The sequence below is a fragment of the Spea bombifrons genome, chromosome 5 (genome assembly GCF_027358695.1).
Source record: "Spea bombifrons isolate aSpeBom1 chromosome 5, aSpeBom1.2.pri, whole genome shotgun sequence".
Taxonomy (NCBI): Eukaryota; Metazoa; Chordata; class Amphibia; order Anura; family Pelobatidae; genus Spea; species Spea bombifrons.
In genome coordinates this window covers 95,960,497-95,975,870 of record NC_071091.1, presented here as the reverse complement: position 1 = coordinate 95,975,870, position 15,374 = coordinate 95,960,497, and the positions used below count along the sequence as shown (strand labels likewise).

Sequence of the window (15,374 nt, the reverse complement as noted above, 5' to 3'; positions counted from 1 at the left end):
CCTATAACTGGTAAACTACAACTCCCATGATCCTCTGCCAATGTTAATTAGAAATATAAGCTCGTAGTTCAGCTGGAGACCTACAGGACGTACCAGTATAACAGACAGTTTAAGTGACATTAAACTTTATTTTTCACCTTTAAGAGAACAATTAAAGGGACATTTTATGTTCCATTGTAATTATTTTCAGGTAAGAAGCCTGTTTTAATACAACTTAAACATCTTCTTTTAAGTTAATGTGTAAATATTTACACTTCTCCTCTACCATTTCACTTCACATTCACATAATCAATTATTTGTTAATTTCATTCATTTTTTAGATATTTTTATTATATTTTTATAAGTATAATAAGAATAACATGAAAAGTATATCTATCTATCTATCTATCTATCTATCTACAGTATATATATATATATATATATATATATATATATATATATATATATATATATATATGATAATGCATATATATATATATTTAATAGAAACAATATAAGGACCAAAGCAGTATCTCTCGGTTGTCAAACATTAAATGGAAATTTCCGTATGGCTTTTCTGCAAAACCCCTCATGGTGAATACAAGATTCCAGCAAAAGAAAGAAACGTTTCCTTTCCAAAATATAAAGTAAAAACTGATAACCCCTTGTGGCCAAAATTTTGTGAATGTGAGCCAAGCCATCTCCCAAGCACACACAAAACAGAGGTATGTGCATTAATATCCAATGTGAACTGTGCATGGTACTTGAAAAGGATATGAAAAATCTGTAAAATCTCGAGAAACCATTTTAAACCATCTTCAGATGAAACCCAGAAGGGCAGTCATGGAGGAACCCTCTCTTTATTCTGATATAGACATTCTGAGATCACCTCCTTCATTCTTGCTAAAAACATTAGATCTCTATTGTTTTCTGCTAACAGTGTCTTCTGTGGACTCCATGACTCCATTTGGGCTGTCCATGTTGCCTGAGTGCTTTCTGAATTTTGTTCCCTCTCTTCAGGAAAGTCTTTAAATTTCTATGATCTCTTTAAATTTCTACATGTCTATGAATACACACAATCATCTTCTCTTGCTGTGAGAAGCCCAGTAAATAAACCTGATGCTTGACCCAAACCTCTCTGTAAAAACAATAATAATGATAATAATCTCATCTATAATAATAATAATAAAACATCTCTCGCATCCACCCATTCCTTACCCAAGAATCCACAAAAACTCTGATTCATTCGCTTATCGTTTCCCATCTTGAGTACTGCAACACTCTTCTGGTTGGCATTCCACTGTCTCGACTCTCTCCTCTGCATTCTGTCCTAAATGCTGCTGCTAGGCTTGTCTTCCTTGTACGCCGCTTCTCTTCTGCGCCCCCACTCTGTGAAACCCTCTACTGGCTCCCAATTACCTTTAGAATTAAATAAAAAATCCTGGTACTAACATATAAGGCCCTCCATAACACTGCTCCTGCATACATTTCTGCCCTCATAAACAAATACTCTCCTTCTCGATCCTTACGTTCTTCCCGTGGGCTAAGGCTCTCCTCCTCACTTATCACCTCTTCTTTTTCCCGACTACAAGATTTCACTCAGGCTGCCCCATATCTCTGGAATCTACTTCCACCGAACCTTCAGCATTCACCCTCCCTCCCAACATTCAAGAAAAATCTCAAAACTCACTGATGGGCCATCATCCGTGTTGTCCTTGGTCCCACATAACACAGGGAAGTTCTAGCAGCTAAGATGGTGCGGCTTCTCCGAAGAAGTGGGTTTTGAGATGTTTCTTGAATGTTGGGAGGGAGGGTGAATGCTGAAGGTTCGGTGGAAGTAGATTCCAGAGATATGGGGCAGCCTGAGTGAAATCTTGTAGTTGGGAAAAAGAAGAGGTGATAAGTGAGGAGTAGAGCCTTATAATTATAAGCGGGTGCCACTATGCAGAGACGGTTGCGCAGCACAGCACAAAGGGTATAGGCAGAGAGAACGTAATCAGGATATTCCACGGTCGGGGCAGGCAGCACAGGAGCAAAGTCGGTACACAAGCCAAGGTCGGGGCAGGCAGCACAGAATCGAAGTCAGGAAACAAAGCCAAGGTCAGGTACACGTAGATCAATCAGGAACGAACAAAAGAGCTATAACCCAGAGATACACGCAAGTGACTCTTTGAACGGGCACTGCAGTAATGGGACAGGAGGTTTAAATAAGCACAAGGGCGGGAAAAAAGCACAATGAACCAATCATAAACATGAGTGATGTCATCGCGACCGGCGCACACGAATGGTGTTGGCGCGATAAACAAAAAACGGCATCTGAATGTGCTACACCAGCGAGCGCTGCGGGTGTGCCACACTGGCAGATGCTGGGGTAGTCGAGCCCCGCGAATAAGTCGTGGCAGCTCATAACACTGCGAGTGCCGCCGACTCGTCGCGGCGGCTCGCTCGTAGTTGCCTTCGCGTCGTGGGCGTGCCACGGCGGCTCGCATGTCGTCATGAGTCCGCCGTGAGTGTGCCGCGCGAGCGCCCCGCACCAGTAGCAGACCAGCGAGGGACCGCGGCGGACACGGTAGGTATCACACCCTGTCACTGATACAACCACCACACTACCTCTCACCCTTTCTCTGTTCCTTACGTTTGTCCTCGCCCCATTCCCTCAAGATTGTAAGCCTGCGAGCCGAGCCTCTCCGCCTAATGTATCAGTTTGTCTTAGTCTGTCAATTCTAGTCTTGTCACACCCCTTGAATATATGTATTGTAATTAATAATAATATTATTATTATTATTATCTATATTGCTTTACTTCAATGAATAAAATCACCCAAAGATCCTAACAAAAAAATAATTAAAAAAAGAGTCCACAGGGGAGTGAAAGTATACTGTGACATTTGGACTACCTGAAAACTTAGGCAATGGGCAAATGCTATGAGTAGACGTTTCCCCTTTAGAATTAAAATGTCATCGAGTCCTTTCCAAGCAGGATTTTAGTGTGAATGAAAGTGTGAGTTCATAACCCGAATCGCACACAGCTCTATCATCCACGCAAAAGCCAAAATGATTAATAACTATAGCAGTTAATAAATGACCAAATGCTGTTATATACTACATGCAGTCCAATTCTCAGAGATCATTACTCACAGAAAGTGAACACACATGTGATAAAGTCTGAACGGGATCTCGGAGACTTCCAGATCAATTACAATGAAAACACGTTCTTATGAGAAAATTCTGCTGCATGTAACAATATAGATCAATACATAAATACATATCATTCCATAGAGGACACAAATATCTTGTTTTTTTCTACAAATACTCATTAGTTAAACAAAAACATTTGGAAATATGTTCTTTGCCAAAAACATTCTGTAAACGGCAAATTCTCATTTACACAACATTATGACACAGGCATGGAGCAATAAATGCCGTAATCCTCCAGGCTTGTGGTTTATCTACAGTTGGAGGACAGAAGGCTGCTCAATCTTGTACTTACAAGCAATAAGTCAAGGACGGTATACTAACATGGCAGATAGTGATGGGAGTTGTATCCCAACAATTTCTAAAAGACACCAGATTAGGTAACTTTAGCATCAGGAGACATCGTTTTATAGACACAAGTAATCAAACTGACCTGTACTTAAAATAAATAAAGCAATTATATTAGTAAGCAATGCGTGGGATCATCATGGGGTTTAGGGGGCCCTACTGAAGATATATAGGTGGGCTAGTATAAACATAAGGTATGGATTTACTGTATACAAGGTCAAAATCCATAGGTTCTAATGTTTTTTTTAAGATAGCAGTATAACTCAATGTCATACTTAAACAGGTCTCTGTGTGGCTTCCATCCTGTACTGGATTTAAAGCCCTAAGCGGCTAGTTAATTCCCTTACATAGAGGTATATACTCTATATACGTAGAAAACAACAAATAGATTAGTGCCCAAAATGCCCACAGTATTATGGGTTTTACAAGAACTGGTATACATTGTGCTAAAAGCCATTAACTGAACGTTTTTATTTTCTATTGGGAAATTGTATTCTGTGATAGATTTAAAAAAATAAATAAAAATATTTTGCATTGAAGTTCTCTAGTCACAACATTCATTGGTTGGGTTAAAGTATAGAATCCTCTATAACCCACCTAGTGAGAACCTTATGAAGAATAATAGGTCATTTATTATAGGAAATTGCCTATACCATGATGACCCATCTAATTACACATACATTACGTGTTTCTTTTGGCCAAACACCAGTTATCTTTGACTACGTATTGCCTCTGGTAACAATGTATGTTTCATATTATTGTATATTATACGGAAATCTCAATAACAATATTTGCTTAAAAATAATAAAGAAACAGTTATTTTAGTAATCATTGCCGTGCCAGATGGACGCAGAACATTATAAACAATGTTTTTTATTGGGGGACCATAGTGTTTTCAGAGCATTTTGAAACATTTGCTGTGTCTAGGAAATATGATGAGGTTAAAGTGATTTTTTTAACATGATTATTACTGTTAAATGCATATTGAGATGTCACCCCCCCCCCCCAGTGTCCTGCAGAGAGTTTCTGTGCAGGGCTTTTCCCTTTCCGTGATATGGCACGCGGTGAGGCTAGCGCGTCAATGGCATGGATGGAGCCCGCTGGATTGAAACCGACTTGGGTAGAATCCACTGGGACATTTAACAACTAATCTCTGAAAAAACAATATATTATGATTAAGCACACAGATATAACACAATTAGATCTGTCCTCCTTGGCCCCGTTGAGTGAAGCTGATTCTGGGAGCCTTTCTAAGGTGGGTTTGAGAGGCACGATAAGATCAGGACAGGGAATATGTTTGTTCTGGCACCTTTGCCACAGATCGCAGCTTCCACGGGGTAAAATAATATCTTTAAAACAGCAACACTTGCTGAAAATGCATCAAAATAGACCTGTCATCCTCCAATGTGTGGTAAGTGAGGCAGTTTACACATACATTGCAAGGGTTTGGATAATCAGAATAGGGTGTAGGGTCAAGACCACATTATTATTATTTATTTTCTCATATAGCACCATCAGATTCCACAGCGCTGTACAGAGGGTAGAGGGGACATAAGAATTAGTATATAACATAACAAGATGACATACAGAAACGGGTGAGGTTACAATCTAGAGCAAATAAACCGACCAAAATATAGTAGGAACAAATTGACACAATAGATAGGAGTTTTAATGATGCCAATCCTTCTTTAAGTTTTAGTTTGGAGTAGTCTGAATAACAACATAAAATAACATCTGGAAATCAAAATGTTTTCTTTTAATATACCCTACAATTATTTTACAGTAAGCACATTATAAAATGGTTCGTTGGAATAGTCTTCTAGGGGCCAACAGCAATTATCATGTGGAAAAAAAGAACATCTCATTCAAGTAATTAAGGGCGAGAAACTGATTTTCTGCTGAGCCCAATTATAAGCCAGGTTTTAATCAAGAGATCAGAGATGGAGAATTACTACTGATATAAAATGAACCGGTATTTTTAATGTACTCATAAAAAAACCACTCGGCTTCACAGTGACAAAAGTTTGTGTTCAAAACCGAAGCATTCCATGTAGCAACAAACGTATGGATTAAATAATGTCATTGTGTCATTTTTCAGTTTCTTTTCCAACGTATCTGTGCTGATTTTACATAATTATCTCCGAGAAATAGTCTGGGCATCCAAAAGATAGCAGCTTCTAACAATGCATTCAATTACAAAAGTGTTCTATTCAGCAGAGCAGGTGGGACAGCACCTTTAAAAGAGCCCACGTTGGGGACAGGTTGGATGATGTTTACTGGAATTATTAATGTGTCGAGGACTTTTTTTTTACAAATATATATTGATCAGGTAATCATTTAACCATTTCTATACTATAGTTGGTTTAACATGGCATTGCTTTCTTTTTCAGATGGAGATTCACAAGAAGTTATACCATCAATAAAAACTGGGAAGACAACCATACTTGTTCATTCATATGCACCCAGTAGTAAGACCCGAAGGGTCAGATAGTAGATGGGTCCAGAACCCCAATGTTGTCTCAGACTGGTAAAATATCACCCGTTTCCTGCTCTCCTACTTTGATATGGTAATCACAGGTGGGGGAAATATTCCTGGCCATGGCTAGATCAGCGAGATTCCTTCGTACATTGAATTATGCAATACACAGGGCCAAATCAGCCATTCATACTGCAAAAACTTTGCAATGCTGGCCCTTTATATTGAACAGTGAAAAGTAGAGGCGTGAAACCTTAACTCTCCATTTAGTGAATAAACTCCATTAACAGTTAATCAAATACAAACTGATGGAAAGGACCTAATGAGATCTGCCTGCGTTTTTTTTAATTTATAAGGCGGATCAGTAGAACAAGAGATAAATCAATTTATAAATAAATAAAGAATTTACATGGAGTTGAAAAGTGGATTTACGTAGAGCAGGGGGAATTATGTATAAAAGGTGAATATGGTGCAATGTTTGAAACACAGAATAACACAAAGTCATAGAATTTTGCGGCTTATACTAACCATTCCGCCCATCTAGTCATCATCACAAGCCATGGAGCGGTCCGGTCAGCAAGACCCTCGGACTGAGAATTCACTGGAAGTGGAGGAAAGCTGGAAGTGGAGGAAACCGGGAACGTAACCAACGGGTATTTCTAAACATTGCTCATTTACCTAAAGAAGATCATCAACGGAGTTACCAATATTCCTTTCACTGACTTCCGGGGAAAAAAAAGGCATGATAGCCCCTTTAGCAGCATTTTTAGGATGACATTTTTGCCGTTGATTTCTTAATGTGATCCTTTTATTTTGTAATTGGGATTAACAATTAACAATAACACTTAAAAATGAAAATAGAATGTATATTTCCGATTCCCATTGAAACACATTCCCATTGTCCCCATTTCCTCCCCGTCATCTCTCTTTTCTTGGAGCACAGAATGTTTGCTGGGTTTGGATATCAATGTTCTACGGTCCTAAAAATCAAAATAATGTGTATATAAATGGCAGAATATACACTTGCAAATTAGGTTGTGTGAAATACATTTTTCTTCTACATGTCCTATGATGACACACGTGCTCTCCCAAATACACTGGAAAACAAGAACAATCTCAATAGTCTTCCTAGCAAAATGTATTCTAAATAAGAATAAACAGTTACCAACAGGCTATAAATCTGATATATGAAAACACACAAAAGGCGACAAGTCTAATACTCAACCATCAACAACAACAATTAACCGCTGTTCTTCAGACGTACAATGAGGGGCGGTTTACTATCCGACAGCCCTGCTAAAGAAGAATGGGTAATAAAGGACTCCGAGAGAGCTCTAATATGTATGTTTCAAGCAAAAAACATACTGTGGGCCAAAGATTCTTGCCACTGATTGGCTGCTTGGTCGAGCAAGAAAGAGCTCCCACAGCAATCAAAAGGAGCACTTTACGTGCATGCACATACAGGTCATAATAGACACCAGAATGCCAGTGTTTGCAGAGCCAGCGCTGGAGCTGACTGGCAGTAAGTATATTACATGCAGGGAGATTTTCCAAACACATCACCCACAACAAAAATAGCTTGGGGTACAAATGCATATGGGGGGGGCAGAATCCCACCATGCGTTTGTAAGGGGGACGTCACCGACATTTAACAGGAACCTCTCAGCTATCATATTCATTAAAATGCGTTAGATGGAGCGTACCTTTAATAATAAGTAACTGCTACAATTACAAAGCCTGCGTGATAATGTTAACGTTTTAGTTACTTCCAGATACATTTGGCTCTTTAAAGCTTGCCAGGGACTGGTTTCTAGAATGAATTAATATATGTGAGAAAGATGCAACCTGTAAAACGCTCTGATCCTCAGTCATATTATTCTAAGCACACATTCTTCGCGAACGAGCTCAGTGATTATACGTCCGCAGCACCCTGTACGGCATATGAAATAAGACCTAATACATACAAATAACTCTCGTGGCCCGAAGTTCAGCTGAATAACTACTTTCCAGACCTAATTACTTATTTCCCCAATAGGAGCAGTGACGTCGTAACATAAACATTGTGTTTGCCTTATTATTCTGGGATTTGCGGGAAATCTCCAGCCAGAATATAACGGCCTCAGAAATGTAAATTGGAACGGTAGAGTTAAAAAGAAAAATATATATTGGAAAAGGAATAGTCAAGATTCGGACGTATTTAGCTGAAGGCATGAAATTATTCGTGGCTTGACTAAAAAAAAATGCGTTTGGAGGCTAATAGATCAAACGCACACATCTTCGCTTACTCCGCTTTCCAGAAAACGCATGAAAACACATGATAACTGCGGAGGTTTAACTAGAAGAGGTGAAAAACCGTCGACCTCTTGTATTTCAAACAGAGTTTGTAGTTTATTGAGTGCGACCTTCTATGATTATTGGAAGCTGAATGGGGGCACGGGGTATTGGGATCATTAAAATCTCAATTCGGCTTTACAGCGTAACTTATAAAGCACGTTCTTTTACTACCAGGGGGAAAATATTATATTTAGAGTTTTGGCATCTAGACAAAGCTATAGGGGAAAAAAAAGCTAATCTCCTATGTGTAGGATTGTGGGGAAAAACTGCAGTTAGCATATACTGAATGTAGTGTACGTTTACTTTATGTTTTTCTAATAAATCTCTTTTTTATATCAGCAAAATGTGTAAAAAAAGCTGACTTTTGGAAATGTTGCTAGAATGACCTAGAACCAACCGTTACAGAAATCTCATGAAGAATGATCAAGGCAAAGGTAATTATTTATTACTCGATTATTCACTTTTCTCTGCGACACGGGAAGCTCCATCCCTTAGAACCGGAACACAACCTGGTTTCAGCCGGATGTTCTAACGTTTGGGGAGGAAGACCGACTGGAGGGACTGAAACGGACCCGGTTTGCCAGTCCCTTTTCTCTTCAGGAAGGGGCTAGTGGGGGTCCTGCTCCCCTCACTCTTGTGGTCTCGGTGCCGTGTGGCCCCTAAGTGATTGGGTTTGGCAAATCACCAGTTTCAATTCTCACCTATTGCATAATTTGCTTATTTTTCTTGAAGCGAGGAAGTCTGGTTGGGTTTTTCAGGGATCGGCGCAGCAAACGATCTCTGCGGGAAACGCAAGTAATGTGGTTGTTCTCGTAACGCACCGAGGGGCAGGGAGCAGACGCCGTGTGCCACGAGTTGATCCAGCTTCCTTAAACTTTGTTTTTCTTCCCCTTGTACAAATCTGCCCCAGAAGACTAAGTACATCCCCACCAATGAAGAAGATATACTTAAGTGCAATGCAAAGTCTTCAGCCTGTATGGAGAAGGGGGGATAAAATCTCCATTGCTCCAATGGGAGCGCTTTCTGCACATGCGCACAAGGGTCTCCTGCAGCGCAGGAAGGTATGAGTATACCACGCATGCGCAGGGGCAATCAGCATGTCTGCTCCCTTCTAGCAGGTTGGTTGATGAGCTTCATGTTTGGACTCACGTCTTATAAGTTTATTTCACAAACTTTCTCTTCTCCAAACCCAATCTACACCCCCAGGGCCAGCCCTGCTATGGAGCAGAGTGGGGCAATTTGAAGCAGAGCTCGGCCTCGGTGCTGGCTTTTAACGCTGAGCGCCGGAACATGACGCCATTTCCGGCACTCAGCAGTAAAGCAGCGCGCACCACGGCAGAGCTGGGAGACCCGCCACAGGACTGCTGAAAGGTAAGTGAAGTACAAAGTGGGGGGGGGAATAGGGTAGATAATAGGGAGGGGGGAGATAATGAGAAGGTAGGGAGAGGAAGAAAACTTCGCCCCAGGCAGCTCTATGTCTTGGGCTGGCCCTGTAACCCTCCCTACTCAACGCTATCTCCGCATCACAGCAAAGAAAGACGCAAACCCAACACACAGGAGGAAATCATCTTGGAGGTTCCTAAGGAGGAGCGATGTTAAAGCCTTGGCTTAAATGAAAAGAAGTTTGACTTGGGTGGGTGGTAGATAAGCAGAACTGCCTCAGAGCATACCTAGCAGAAGCTAATACACTACGCCAATTTAAACACGCATTGGCAGACATAGCGATGTCTTAAATCTAAGACATTAAGTCTTTTCATCAGGTAAACATGGACAGTTTAGACAGGCCGAATAGCTCTTATATGCCATCAAATGTTATGTTTCCATGTTACGTAAAGGCCCTAAAGAGTGAGTGGGGTGAGTGAACGGCTCAGGCATCTCTTGAGTGGCGTTACGTGACAGTGTCTGCGGCTCACTCCTAATACCTCCCACTAGGACTGCCCCCCCTACGTCTAACTATTACTCCCAGTGCGGCTGCGCCTCTAGCCTAGCGCCTAGCACCAGTATGGACATACAGTGGGACTGCAGCCACAGAGCCCGCTTCTCTACACACAGACTCCCTCCCGCGCTGGGTAGGCGTGTCCCCGCTCCCATCATGCTCTGCTGTCACGTTTCTCTTCCTGGTTCCTTGTGCGTACGCTGCGGTGAAGAGGCGGGCTAAAGCGCTTTACACCGTGACTCCATCCGGCGTGACAGGCGAACCGACCAATCCGTGTGTGAGATAACTTTCTAGCCAGCCAATGGACTGTCTGCCGCTGCGGAGTGGGCGGGAGCACGCCTGGCAGCTGCTTGGTTTGGTGTGTGAGGAAGGAGGAGGGGGATGTGTGTTTAGAGGAAGATGGAAGTTGTACGGAGTTAGTGGCGGCTCCTGAACGTGTCGTTTCCTCCTTTTTTCGGCGTGTGGTGGCTGAGCAGAGACGTCCGCTATGGAGCACCCAGCGCCCAAGAGGTGAGCGTGCTGGGGATGTGGCCCTCTAACCCCCAGAGGAGAGGGCAGGAGGCACCTCAGCCAGGTCCACAACAAGGCCCCGAGCCTACAGACCCATTGGGACCTTCCACTTATGGTGCATGACATTAATGCCTTCCCTCACAGCTCCCAATGTAACGGCCTTATTGCCCCAAAGTCATTCCGTATGAGGAGGTCGTTGTCTCGGTGGGGTATAGCATCCTGTGCTCTATACATTGTGCCATTGCATTGACATGAATAATAAAAGGTCACTTCCTTCCTTGCCCTACTACACATGCAGCTATATTAACATACATTATTTACTGATAATAGCCATTGTACAGTGAGTATGGTGGCAATATATAAATCAATACATAATAAGCTGCATCCATTATAACAAAGTTAACTGGCTTAGGTGTCCATGTGTGAGTGTATGTTTGTGTGAGTGAATGTGTGTATATAAGTATGTATGTATGTGTGTGTATATATGTATGTATGTATGTGTCTCATTGGGGTTTTCATTGTAGCGAGTTGCTTTCTTATTGTGTACTTTAAACAATGTATACGGTTATAATACTGGGTTCTGATGTTAAGAACACACCTGTGCATAAGATGCTAGTTTAGTGTATTTGACAGATGTATATGTTGTGTATTGTGTTTAACGTTCCATTGGCACACCTGTCAATTATAGGTCCAAAAAACTGTGAATCCTGGGAATTGTAGTTCAACAACTGCCTTGCAGCCCGCTCTGCCATGTGACATTTCTGCGTATTGTATTTGCTGTGATAACACTTCCTGGGGTCTCTGGTCCTGCCTTTAATATCATCCCACCGTTGTATTAGGATTTGTCTCATTCCAGGGTCAACATCCCTTATGCTGGATTTTTCTCTTGATGTAGTGCTGCTCTGAAACACCTATGACGGGGAAACCTCTTAGTGCCCGATTTTTATGACACGTAATGAAGGCCGGCACCATCCAGTCCAAGGAGAAATCCAACCAAGTGTCCATTAACACAGCAGATACATCTCTGGAACCCAACTTAGTCACCGGGGCCTGAATAGAGTAGGGGCTCCTATGATAGGAACACAGAAATGATCCACACATGATGTAAATGCTGCACAAAGTCCTTGTTAATCTAGTGTTCAAGAGCAATTAAATGTTTCTGATAGTCGCCCAAAATGTAAAAAAAACCACCAGTCTACATGTGGTGCCATTTATTGGTAATACGCGCTATTCTTTAGGCCGCCTCTTTGTATTTTTAGGAAGCACCTCATCGTTGCCCCTAGTGCCTTTATCGCTATGTATGAGGCTTGTTAGAGTGACTTAACTTGTACAGGTGGCTTTTGAACTAGTTGTGTTCCTTTTCTAAGATTCTATGTATTACTGTGTAATGTCACTCACAGATATTAAAAAAGCAATATATACATATTAAGTTGTCTTAATTCTGGGGATCTGCATTATTATTGCTGCCATATTGCCGATATGCTCATTGTGTGATGAGTGAGGAAAAGGGTGATATTCCCACTAAGACAAGAAAACCGATTAGATCATTCTGGGCTGTGCCGGTGATCTCCACTTCCATGAGCTGGGCTTTTAAGTATTTCTACACCGGTTATACTGATTGACAGGCCATGAGCATGATGCCCTACTTTCAAGCTTTGATGGAGACAGTTCCTCTTTGATGTCTGTAAAGAGACACAATGATGTCATTTTGGATTTTTGCAGCAGTCCTTCAACTGGCTTCCTATAAAGAAAGCTAATCAGGATCATGAAAATTTATTTTTCCCCATAATTAATGTGCTGCACGGGAGGGGACAATTCAGTGCGGATCCTCAAGCAGAATGGATTTTCAATGATGACTGGTGGTGTTATACCTTCTCTGCTGACCTTAAACGGACTTTCTAAAGAAGAGTAAATAGTAAAGTACTTTAATATGCATTTTTTTTAGAGGAAAAATCCTAGATGTTGCAGCCCTCCTCCTCCATGGTATGACATTTGTAACAACTGATTGGCTGCTTGAAGAAGCCAATCAGTGTCAGGAAGGCGCTCACTTTAAAGTCAATAGGAATGCATGCCGCTCATGCGCATAGGGATCTGAACAGGCCCCTGCCGTGGTGTTTGCCGGGGCAGTGTTGGCGCTCTTTGGAAGTAAGTCTGTCACCTGTCGAGGAGATGTGTTCATCTACTGCACTTCAGATAACTCGGGGGGGGGGGGGATAAACACATATGGGGGTTCCACAGAATCGTTTGCAAAATGGGCACCCCAAACTTTTAAAGTTCCTATGCTGGCTAAAGTGTCCCTTTAGGACTGGTAGAACTATCACTAGTTAAAACTGTACCATTTAAGTATTATTATTTAGTACTGCTAAAGTCTTGGCTGGTGTTGTCTTCCTGTGGAAAGGGGGCTTTTAGGTGCAAATGTAGCAAATTCCTCCAAGATACACACCAATCAGCCACTGAAGTGAATAAACTGATAATCTTATCATGGCATCTGTTGTGGGGGGGGATATATTGGACAGGAAGTGCCCATTTTGACATCAAAGTTGATGTGTCAGAAGCAGGAAAAAGCCCGTAAGGATCAGCCCTTGTGGGGTGTTCCTGGTCTGCAGTGGTCAGTACCTGTCAAAAGTGGTCCAAGGAAGGAAAAGCAGTGAGCCAACTACAGGTTCATGGGCGGCCAAGGGTCATTGATCTACGTGCGGGTGAAGGCTGGTCTATGTGGTCGAATCCAACAGACGAGCTACTGCAGCTCAAATTGGTGAAAAAGTTAATGCTGATAGAAAGCTTTCAGAACACACAGTGCGTCGCAGTTTGTTGCGTATGGGGCTACAGACCATTCAGGGTGTCCATGCAGACCGCTGCCCGCTGCTGAAAGTGCCAACAATGGGCACATGAGCATAAGAGCTGGACCACGGAGCAGTGGAAGAAGGTGGCCTAGTGGAGTCCTGCCTTAATGGGTCAGGGCTATTTTGGTGGCAGAAGGGGGGCTATTAGGCAGGTGGTTATAATGTTATGGCTGATTGGTGTGTGGAAGGGAGCCAGAAAGGTGAGATATTAAGGAAACATTTGCATACACAAAATGGTTTAACAAAGAACAGGAGAAAAGTATATTTCAAAGGAGGAGAAACGTTCGAACAAAAGATCATGATCTAAAACTAGGGTCGACGTTTAGATGTAATGTAAGTTTTACTTTACCAAGAGGGTGGAAGGTAAATGGAACAGCCTCCCATCAGACGTGGTAGAGGCTAATGCAGTGAAGGAATTTAAACATGCAAGGGTTAGACATAAAGCCACCTTGATTAGATAGACGGACCAAATTATTTCATCTGCCATCAAACTCGGTTTCTGTGTTTAAATGCTTTATTATACCAGCAGAATAATCATTTTGTGTGTTTCTTGTGTTTGAACGCATTGAGTAAAATAACTCTGACTGATTCTGGGTTCCTTGTTATGTTTCCTTTAGTTGACAAAGTTCACGTAAACTGTGCTCCGGTGTTGTTAATGTTTTCTCTCACCTCAAGTTATGGGCCAAAACACAAGATGCATAATAGTTCTAGTAATAATATACAATGTAATGTTAAATTAGGATATATCCTATTGGCTAGATCTTCAGAAAGATCATGTTATCTGACGTATAGATTTCTAACGTCCCAGAGGGTTCTTATCTAGGGTCTCGTAAGTGTCTTGGGGCAGCTGATAGGTATGAAGCTCTCCCGCTAGCCTTGTAGCAGTGATGTGTGTTGTTAGATAAGAGGGGTAACATATACTATGACACAAAACTGTGCCATGCTTTTGGTGCATATGCGTAATAAATGCTTTGTAAAGCATTTTGGGGTGATGTAATAAAATTAGAAAAATTACACAGCTGTTTGGATCTTTTTGCTATGCTGTCATATATAGGCAATAAGCATTCAGTTTCCCAGTTGTATTTTGTTTGGGTAAAGCTGTGCTTTTTCTTATAACCTTTTTAGTATATTTTCAGTATATGCCTATTAAAGGGGAAATGCCAACACAATAAATATAATTCCACCAGCTGCTTATTCTGCTAATATTCCATTTTGTGTATTTTATTTTCTGGTGTTTATGTGGCTAACAGTGGCTCTTTAGCTGATACTGGACCACAACTGAGATGTTGCTTGTCTTGCTACCAGAACCCATTGGGGTTTATTCACTAAACAAAGAGGTCTCAGAAGAGCTGAAGGTTTAACTGATAAATAGTCCATCCTCAATAAGCTTGTGCTGGAAGAAAAGCTTGGTTGACCCAATTGAATTAAATGGGGCCAACTCGGTCCTCCTTGCTGCTAAAACCTGCCAGTGTTCCCATTGATCGTGAAGAGAGGGAGCGGAAACCTGACAGCTCTTTTAGTGAATAACCATGATTATTATTAGCTAGGCTCAGCAATGTGGTTTTGCACTTATACATTTACACAGGGTTTGCTCAAAACTGAGACAAATGTGTGTAAGAATATTAGTTTAGGTTGGTTGAAAGGGGGCGTGCCATGGCAAAAAACTTATCCTTGAGCCTAAAATCCAGTAATGTAGGCATTGACAAAAAACTCTTTATCCACCAATTTGGGGGCTGCAAATAATTGTCAGTTGT

At 41.5% G+C, this 15,374-nt stretch overlaps 1 protein-coding gene across 1 annotated transcript in view; it reads left to right on the top strand.

Annotated features, from left to right (window-relative positions):
- The first annotated feature begins 10,623 nt into the window (after positions 1 to 10,623).
- Positions 10,624 to 15,374, top strand: part of STK3 (serine/threonine kinase 3) — an 87,253-nt gene continuing 82,502 nt past the window's right edge. The window contains exon 1 of the mRNA XM_053466776.1: positions 10,624 to 10,777. Coding sequence (XP_053322751.1) covers positions 10,755 to 10,777 — 23 coding nt within the window. The 5' untranslated portion in view covers positions 10,624 to 10,754. The remainder of the gene's footprint in view (positions 10,778 to 15,374) is intronic.